A 10,574-nucleotide genomic window follows, 5' to 3' on the forward strand; every position below is an offset into this window, starting at 1 on the left:
CAATGTGTACCGGATTATAGTAGACAAAAATACCCTCATTTATCATGGATTCTAAGTTTTAAGGTCAAGGATATTTAAATAATTTTCATTCTCAAGACTAAAAAAAAAAAAAGAAACCCCGAAACCCTTACTCACCTCCTTCATTCCTCTCAACCCTTTCTCTTTCATCTCTCTCACTCCAACATTTTCTCTGCACAGGAAATAAATAGATTAGTGAACACTTTTTCACAGTTGTTTGTTGCTCTGTTTAATTATTATATCTAATTATATCTTTTAAAGTTACTGCGACCATAGGTTTACACAGTGAACCACATATTACTCAATGAAGATGGTGGTGGTAATTTGAATTAGAGATATCTTTTAAAAATTGAAAAAGTTTACTCTTTTATAATAATTTTATATTTATTAATGTGTGTAAAATGAATATAAACTTTGTCACTATATGTTACTCTTTCCAAATCTCAAAGGTAAAAAATGATTTTACAGTTTTTTATCTTGCACAGTGGTTAAAGTTTAAACGCGCCTGTAGAAACTGATTCAGTGATAAAAAAGAGACATAAGGAAATTAAAGAAATAGGTATAGATGAGATCCCTAGGAGTACAATTCTTTCAATTCTAGGTTGTAATCTTACATCATGTATACCATACCAAAAGAGAAAGGAAAAAGAAACACTTTGTGTAAAGGGAAAAGGACAATAGAGAGAAATATCTTGTTCTTTAAAAATATAATGAAATGTGGTGTAGATGTGTAAATGATGTATGAAAATTTAATTGATTGATGAAGGTTTTATTTACATGATTTAATTTAAAAATGAAATTTTATAATAATAATAAGAAGGGAAAATATATAACACATCCTCCAAATGAACGAACAGAGCAAGAGCAACAAATTATGATGTCGCGGGTTGTTGTGTGTAGCTGAAGGATAGTATGGAGACGAGAGAAAAACAAATTGGATAAGTGAGGAAGGTGGATTGGGGTTAGGTAAGGGTTTCTGATTTTTTTTCTTCAATTGGGGCAACAGTAAGGATGGCAGAGAAAATGTTGGAGTGAGAGAGATGAAAGAGAAAGGGTTGAGAGGAATGAGGGAGGTGAGTAAGGGTTTGGGGGTTTCTTTTTTTTTTAGTCTTGAGAATGAAAATTATTTAAATATCCTTGACCTTAAAACTTAGAATCCATGATAAATGAGGGTATTTTTGTCTACTATAATCCGGTACACATTGTTAAAACGTACCAACTGAAAAACAGAGGTACGCGTGTTAACAAACCCCTATATATATATATATTTAAGAATTTTCACTTCGTAAATAGTTTGAGTAACAAATAAATGTTTCTACTATTTCATTCTTTCATTATTCTGATTAGTCTCCACACAATCCATTATTATGAATGGAAAAATAAAAATTTATAATAATAGTATAAATTATATTTATCTATTTTTTCTTTAAATCTCATGTTAAATATTACTATGAATATCGGTGTGTATGGACTGTAGGTTGAATTTGAGAGACCTGAAAAAAAAAAATGAGTGAAAATTGTAGAAAGAAAAGTTATTTAAATTAAGAGAAGTGAACAGAGAGTAAGAGAAAAGTCTTGATTTAATTGGTGTGATAGAATAAATTTTTTGATATAAGCTTAAAAAAATATAAAATTAGTTTCTAAAATATTTTGTTATATGTTTAAAAATATAGTTTGAAAATTTAATTTTAATTAATTACTTTAATATAAAATATGTATTAAATGAAATATTATATTTATTTTATTAGTTATTTTGTTTTATTATAATAACACAATATATTTATAAATATTTAATTATTATATATTTATATTAATTTTAAAGTATATAATAATTGATTAAATATAAAAAAACATTAATACCCTGATTTGTTGGAGAAAGAGTGAAGAGAATGAAAGAATAGAGTCTGTGTGTATTATTAAAAGTAATGGGATGCACCAGTTTATATACAAAGGCTAAACAGAGCAACGAAGCAACAAACAAACATAACTGTCAAACANTAAAAACAGAAATGCATTAAAGTAAATCAGTTTGACTTGACTTCAACACTCCCCTTCAAGGCAAACTGACCGAACACCAATTTCTTTCTTCAACCAATCAAACTTTTCAATCTTCAGTGCTTTAGTAAAACCATCAGCTAACTGGTTTTNAGTGCTGCAGTAAGTCAGGGATATTCTCCCTTTGTTTACCATATCCCTNAGAAAGTGATATCGAACCTCTATATGTTTGCTGCGACCATGGCTCACGGGGTTCTTGGAGAGATTGATGGCAGACACATTATCAATCTTCAGCTCCAGTGGTGTCTTCACAGGAATCTTCAACTCCTTCAAAATCTCAGTTAACCATATTCCTTGACATGCTGCATAGCTACCAGCTATATACTCAGTTTCGCAGCTGGATAGAGCCACGACAGGCTGCTTCTTGGAGCACCATGAGATTGGAGATCCATTAAGCAAAAACACATAACCTGATGTGCTCTTCCTCTCAACACAGTCACCGCCATGATCCGAATCTGTGAAACCAATAAGCTTTAAATTTCCTTCATCAGTTTCTCGCGTGCCAAAACGAAACAGGATGCCAAGGTCTGCAGTACCTTTAACATATCGTAACACTCTTTTGGCAGCCAACATGTGTGTCTTCTTCGGTTTTCCCATAAATCGACTTATCAACCCAACACTGAATGACAGGTCTGGTCTGCTGTTGCATAAGAACCGTAATGAACCCACAATCTGTTTATACACGGTTGCTGCAATGTCATCTTCATTCTCAAAGCTTAGTAACTTTAAGTTCACCTCAACTGGACTCTTTGCAGAGTTGCAATTAGACATATTGAAACGCTTAAGTAGCTCCTTAGCATACTTCTTCTGATGTAATATCAGACCTTCTGTAGTGTAGGTGAATTCCATTCCTAGGAAGTAGCTTAACTTCCCCAGATCTGTCATTTCAAATTCCGTCTGCATAACCTTTTTCAATTCATCCATCTACGCTGGGCTTGATCCAGTGATGAGTAGATCATCAACATACAAGCAAATGATCAGCAACTCCTCTTCCTTGCCTCTTCTTACATACACTCCGTGTTCCACTACACATTTAGTGAAACCAAGTTTCATCAGAAATGCATCGATGCATATATTCCAAGCTCTGGGAGCTTGTTTCAAGCCATATAGGGCTTTCCTCAACCTGTACACATAGTGTTCTTTGCCTCTGTTCACGAATCCAGGTGGCTGCTGGATGTATACTTCTTCTTCAAGTGGACCGTGAAGAAACGCAGACTTCACATCGAGCTGGCACAGGGACCAACGTCTTGCACAGGCTACAGCAATTACTAAGCGAATAGTATCCATCCTAGCTACTGGTGCAAACACTTCGTTAAAATCCAAACCTCGCTTCTGAAGGAAACCTTTCGCTACTAGACGTGCTTTGTATCTGGACACAGATCCATCAGGTCTCAGCTTCCTCTTAAACACCCATTTCACACCGATACTCTTCTTCTTCGGAGGAAGATCAACGAGCTGCCAGGTCCCATTCTTCTNNATGGACTCTATTTCTTCTCTCATTGCGTTTCGCCATACGGGTTCTTTTAAAGCTTCAGTCTCATCAATGGGTTCTGCCTCAGCCAGCATAGCCATGTGAACAAGGTCCCCTTCATCATCTATTTGTGCATCAGAGTAGATCTCANACTCACCAAATCTNTGTGGCTGAACCCGCTNCCTCTGTGGTCTCCTTGATTCATGCCCATCATCTTCTAACATCGTAGTTGACTCCATTGTAGTAGAGTCATCAACATTTTCAACTACTCTGGTTTTCATNGTNTTNGTGCATTTCTGATTCCAATCCCAACACTGATCTTCCAGAACCACCACATCGCGGCTTATAGTCACCTTCTCTTCAACTGGGTCGAAGAGCTTATATGCCCCAGTTGGGTGATACCCAATGAACACCATTACTCTGCTTTTGTCTTCCAACTTAGATCTCCTTTGATCTGGTACATGCACGTGTGCTAGTGATCCAAACACCCTCAAATAGCCAATTGTCGGCTTTTCTCCAGTCCACGCCTCCAGTGGCACTCTCTCTCCAAGCTTCTTCGTTGGACATCTGTTGANGAGGTGGACAGCNGTTGAAACNGCCTNACCCCACAANTTTCGTGGCAGACCCTTNTCCTTCAACATACTTCTGGCCAGATCAAAGATCATCCGATTTCTCCTCTCNGCTAGTCCGTTATGNTGAGGAGTATACGGCGCTGTAACTTCATGTACAATTCNATGTGCTTGGCAATGATTCTCAAAGGCAGCAGAAACATATTCTCCTNCTCCATCTGTTCTAAGTATTTTCAGCTTCTTGNCGCTCTCTCTTTCAACTCGAGCTTTGAAGCGAATGAACATCTCCAATGCCTCACTTTTTGCCTTAATCAGATACACCCATATCATNCTACTGAATTCATCAATGAATGATATGAAGTACCTGTTTCCAGCAATCGTTGGCGCTNCAACTGGACCACATATGTCTGAATGAACAACGNCTAAACATTCTTTAGCTCTCTTATTCAACTCGTTCTTAAACGATTTCCTTGTTTGTTTCCCTGCCATACAATTTCCGCACACCATTTCTGGTAAGATAATCTCGGGCAAACCATGCACCATTCTCTTTGCACTGAGTTGTTGCAAACTTCTGAAGTTCAGGTGGCCATATCTTAAGTGCCATAGCCAGCTCACTTCATTACTCTTCACTGCAGCCATGCACTCCGAATTCTCTACTGCTTCCAAGCTAACATGAAAGGTTCTGTTCTTGGAGATCTTGCTTCTCAAGATCAGATTTTTATCACCGTCATAAAGCTCAACCTTATTGCTCTCCATTACCGCCTTGAACCCCTTTTGAACAAGCTGTCCAACACTTAGAAGATTGCACTTCATATCTGGGACCAATAGCACGCCTGTGATTACTGCATGTGATCTATTCTTCCTCCGAATCACTACATCTCCCGTGCCTTCAACTCTNAGGGTGCTGTCATCGGCAAACTTGACTTTACTCTTCTTCGACTCATCAAAGTTGATTAGCCAATCCCGATGGCATGTCATATGATTCGAACATCCCGAATCAAGATACCACATCTCACTTTGAGAGTTGGAGCATTCACCTGAAGTGGTCACCATCAAAGTCAGAGGTTCTGAATCTGAATCCTCTTGAGCAACGTTTGCTTCTTTGGACTGATATCGNTTTTGTTTCCCTTCATCTGCACGACACTCTGATGCATAGTGCCCATACTTGTTACAATTGAAACACTTTATGTTTCTTTTATCCTTCTTTGAATGATAGCTCTTCTCTGCCTTTCCATCCTTCTCCCCTGACACAGACCCATTATCAGTTCTTTCTTTATCAGACTTCTTGAACTTCCCTTTCCACTTCTTGGATTTCTTCTTTTCATCATACTTGGAATGATGCACTTTCAATGCTTGTTCATCATTCTTAGATGGACTTGTATCTATCATCCTCATTTCATGGGCTTCCAAAGAGCTTTGAAGCTCTTCAATCTTCATCTTCGAGAGATCTTTCGATTCCTCTATAGCAACCACTACGTAATTAAACTTCCTCGGTAACAATCTCATGATCTTCTCCATAATCATCAGATCATTGACGATTTCCCCACATCCTTTCATCCGGTTCACAATGGTGATTACTCTGTTGAAGTAATCTCCAATCCTGTTGCTGTCCTCCATTTGCAGTAACTCATACTGCCTTCTAAGGGTTTGAAGCTTCACCTTCTTGATCTTCTCCCCTCCTGTGTGACAACGCACAAGAATACTCCATGCTTCTCTGGCAGTGCTAGCGTTNTGGATCTTTTCAAAGTGAACATCATCAACGCACTGGTGAATGATGAAGAGAGCCTTGTTATCCTTTTTCTTGAACGCAGCTTTCTGCCCTTCAGTCGCACCATCGCCAGCTTCAAGGACATCTCCTTCAATAACATCACTTAGGTCTTGGAACTTGAACAACACCTTCATCTGCGTGCTCCATCTCGTCCAGTTCTTATCCGTAAGGATTGGAAGATTTGCTGTGGAAAAATCGCTTCCTGCCATTTGACAAACACCAGATGTGCAAGAACCCAAGTCTTTGACAGTCGCTTTTTCTCCTCTTGCTTCAGCCACCACACAGGCACACCGCACTATGTTATGATTTCTTGAAGCACCACAGGTCTACACTCAACCTCAGCTCTGGATACCAATTCTGTTGGAGAAAGAGTGAAGAGAATGAAAGAATAGAGTCTGTGTGTATTATTAAAAGTAATGGGATGCACCAGTTTATATACAAAGGCTAAACAGAACAACGAAGCAACAAACAAACATAACTGTCAAACAGTAAAAACAGAAATGCATTAAAGTAAATCAGTTTGACTTGACTTCAACATGATTATCTCCCAATAATCGATTATATTTGTTTTTATGAATTTGGATTCTCAGTTTTCTTTGCTCATGCAGTGAAAAAGTTTAAAAAAAAATTCCCCTAACTTTGGTATTTTTTATCTTATTTTTCATTTTTTTTCTCTAATTATTTTTTTACTTAAACATCCTAAAATTCATTTATCATTTCTTATCACATAAAACATATTATTAAAAAGACAAGAAACAAACTATGTAAAAACCAAATCAAACCTATATTAAAAAAATACAAAGCAAACCCTCTCTCAAGAAATTACGTGATCTAAAGTATAAGGAAATGATAATTATTATAAAAAAGAGAAAACTAATAATAATCTATTTTAGAATTATATCAAATGACATTTACATTATTTCTTTTAGTTTTAAAATAAACACATTATATTTTAATAAAGTTGTTAGAAGTGGACTTTAAGCCTAACTCAACCCCACAAAACCTATGAACAGAGAATAAAATAATTCCAATAAAAGTAAAGAGAGGATAAAGCTTAGCCATTATTCAATTGAGCTTAGATACTATATTTCTCTTTTCCACTATATTATGGTTCCAAAAATCTCCATAGATTATTGAATAGGGTTTGGTTCGTAGTTTAGAAATGAAGACTTCTCTTTTGATATTGACACCCCCTCTTTGCCAAGCTCACAACCCACTTTATTTTGTTTTTTTTAAAAAAAAATAAAAATATAAACTCATTTTCAAGTCCAAAGGTGCTACTAGATACTATTCCTACTATTGACACCACTCATATACTATGTTCCCCCTAGGTTGGAAACACACACACATCTCATATGCATATTTAAAATATAAATTTACTTTTTGTCACACTTCTAAAATTAATTACACCCACTTGATATTATTGTCTAAAACATTTAGCCTTTTAAACTTTGATGTTAATAACTTAATCAAAACCTTAAAAAGGTGAATGTCATGCCTACAAGATATACAACTATATAACATCTCTATTGTGATTTTTGTTATAAATAAAAAAATATTTTAATATAAATCCTACAATGATTTAGTTTTTAAGAGAATTGTTTATACAAGAAACTCTATTCAATTTAATGGAATCTGTATTTACAGAACTCACAATAAATTATAATTTTTACGGGTAAGAAACTTATGTAAAAATCTTTATTATCTTATATTTTGTGCACATTCAATTAAGCTTTTGTTTGAATTGATATAAATAAATTGTTTTTTTAAGATCAAAACTATAGTATTTGAGTATCTAAACTTTAATATTTATGAATAATGATAATGATATTGAAATTATGATTTGCAGGCAAATTCTTTATGGTTGTATATAGTACCACACGGGATGAGAAGTACAGTGAATTACATAAAACAGAAATACGGAAATCCTCTCATCATTGTCACAGAAAATGGTAATCTTAAAACTATTTCTCAATGATAATATAAAATTTCACTTTATCATGTAGGCATTTACATAGAATGTTTTTGTTTAAAAATTAATTATTTTCTTTTTCTTTTTTTATATACGTTATTTTTTAAATACTACTTTATTCTTATGACTCAAAATGTTCCACATAAAAAAATCCATAATTCCTTATGTAAATTATTTTCCTTGTTAAAAGACAACATAAATGAACATTCAATTCATTAGGTAAAAGAGTTCCATATTATATTGATTTAAGTTATTAATGATATAGAAAGGTTCTCATATCATATTAGTTTAAATTATAATATCAATTAAAAAAATAAATTATCCTTAATTCTACTAGAATATATTTACATCTAAATGTAAATGTAGATAGTAAATCAAAACTAAACTAGCCATGAATACTAATAATAACAATTAATCTAAACTAATACTAACTATTAATACTAATCAAAACTAAAGATTAAATATGACACCATGAAAATCAAATTATAGTAAATATTAACTTTTAATATGTAAACAATATTATGTCCACTCATGACAAATTTCTCCAATTGTCTATGTCGAATGATTCTTTGTTGACAAAATGTTACAAAATATATAATAAATATTATTTTTCTTTTATAAAAGAATATTTGAAATGATAAATGTAGTACATTTTAGAAAGATTGAAGTGTTATATTATTTATTTGTAAGAATCTCCCTTATTTATGGGATCATGCTTCAAAGTCAATGCATGATATAATAGTTACACTAAAACAATATTGTTTGTCCAATAAATAATCATTCGTTGCCAATGCTACTTAAATTAAAAATGTTGATAACTTAACTATGTAACATTTATAATGAGTGAGTTGTACTAACATTTATAAAAATGCTTTATTAGAAAGTGGGTAGACATCTCAAGCGTAAGAATAGAATTAATGGATAGTTCGATAGTAGCCAAACAGCGGGTGGAACATAAAATACCCACATAAATCTCGTTAGGATAAGTTCTAACTATGACTCTCATACTATATTAGAAAATGATTTTTTAAGCATAACTCAACCTCATAAAATTGACGGTTTGCACCTATTTATATATTATATTAACCTTATTTCTAGTTAATGTGAGACTTCTAACAAGTTTAAGAAAATCATAAAAAATAAATGTTCTCTATGTTTAGAATTACTTGATTTATATACCAACATCACTAACATAAATATCAACCAGTGATCATTTTATCAAACATAAGTTTAATAAATAATAGCTTACATACATCATCCATAGTTGTGAAATTGCAATGTTCAACAGTATGTTATGGTAGATGATTTCACAAACATCCTTCATAATGATGCATTGCCATTATTGATGTCAAAGATTCTTCCATCTCAAGGTATATCGTAAGATGTCTGAAACAAGTCATGTGAAACCTTAAACAACTCTTATATTATTAGATTAACATTTTAATGAGACTATAGGCCCGAAAGATAACATCAAAAGTAATTGTTTCCTCATAGATCCTGCATCATAATGACAACACTAGATATCATGAAATAATCTATTAGGTTTATTCACCAATTTTTCGATTGAACTAACATGTCATAAAATTAGTTTTTGCAAAATTGGACTTATATGGCAGTACAAGTTTTATATGGTTTTCATATTCCATATTTAGAAAAAAAAATCATCTTAATTTCATATCTTTCTAATTTATCCATCACTTTTATTATAATGCTAATTCACACTCTCTCACTTGTCATAGGGATGGATGATCCAAATAACCCATCTATCTCAATCAAAGATGCTTTGAAGGATGGGAAAAGGATTAAATACCACAATGACTATTTAGTTAACCTATTAGCTTCAATTAAGTATGTAACTTATTTTATAATTATGTAAGTGCGTTTATATATGATTCAATTCTCACATTGTTTATTAAGCTAATAAAACTATCATGTTATTGTTTGCAGAGAGGATGGATGCAATGTAAAAGGCTACTTTGTATGGTCCCTACTGGATAATTGGGAGTGGCAATCTGGATTCACTTCTAGATTTGGTCTATATTTCATTGATTACAGAGACAATTTGAAGAGATACCCAAAACAATCTGTTGAATGGTTCAAGAAGTTCTTGAAATAAAAAAAAAAAAATACATGATTTACATGTAATGGGAAATTGAAAATGAGACACTTGACTCCTAAAACTTGTATAACTTCTTTATAATAATCGTGTGTAACTAGGTTGAGGAAGATTGATAGAAAAGTCTTTCAATTGGATTGAAAGTTATTTTAGTGATTTTAATTTGGTCATTATGCTTTAAATCGAAATCTCAAGCATTAAAAAACTTAATCAATACTAAGATTTTATAAATAAGCTTTCAAGCTGCCTAATATTTAAAATTAGTTTACTAAGTAATCCAAAAGAATCCTATAACATCCATCATCCATCTAGAAAAGAGTGCTTTGTAATGAATATATATATATATATATATATATATATATATATATATATATAAAATTTTCATTGTAATTAAAAAAAAACAATTTCATCAATTTCTTCAACTCAAATTAAACTGTCCTTTTTAAACTAATGTTAATTTGGTTTTACAGAAACAATTTTAACTTACTATTATCACATCACTTCCCCTTACCTTATCGCGTATTTTTGAAATTGAGAGCTCATTCGTCAGTGAAAATGATCAAATTGAACAAATTTTTACCAAAAAAAAGGATCATTTTGAATGT

The 10,574-nt window shown here is 32.9% G+C and overlaps 1 protein-coding gene across 1 annotated transcript in view; it reads left to right on the forward strand.

The window, feature by feature from the left end:
• The window catches only part of LOC106755284 (beta-glucosidase 40), an 18,467-nt gene extending 8,351 nt beyond the window's left edge, over positions 1-10,116 (forward strand). The window contains exons 11-13 of the mRNA XM_014637398.2: positions 7,731-7,833; positions 9,593-9,701; positions 9,801-10,116. Of these exons, the coding sequence (XP_014492884.1) occupies positions 7,731-7,833; positions 9,593-9,701; positions 9,801-9,969 (381 nt within the window). The 3' untranslated portion in view covers positions 9,970-10,116. The remainder of the gene's footprint in view (positions 1-7,730; positions 7,834-9,592; positions 9,702-9,800) is intronic.
• Positions 10,117-10,574: the final 458 nt, after the last annotated feature.

Source organism: Vigna radiata, unplaced genomic scaffold, assembly GCF_000741045.1.
Source record: "Vigna radiata var. radiata cultivar VC1973A unplaced genomic scaffold, Vradiata_ver6 scaffold_100, whole genome shotgun sequence".
Lineage (NCBI taxonomy): Eukaryota > Viridiplantae > Streptophyta > Magnoliopsida > Fabales > Fabaceae > Vigna > Vigna radiata.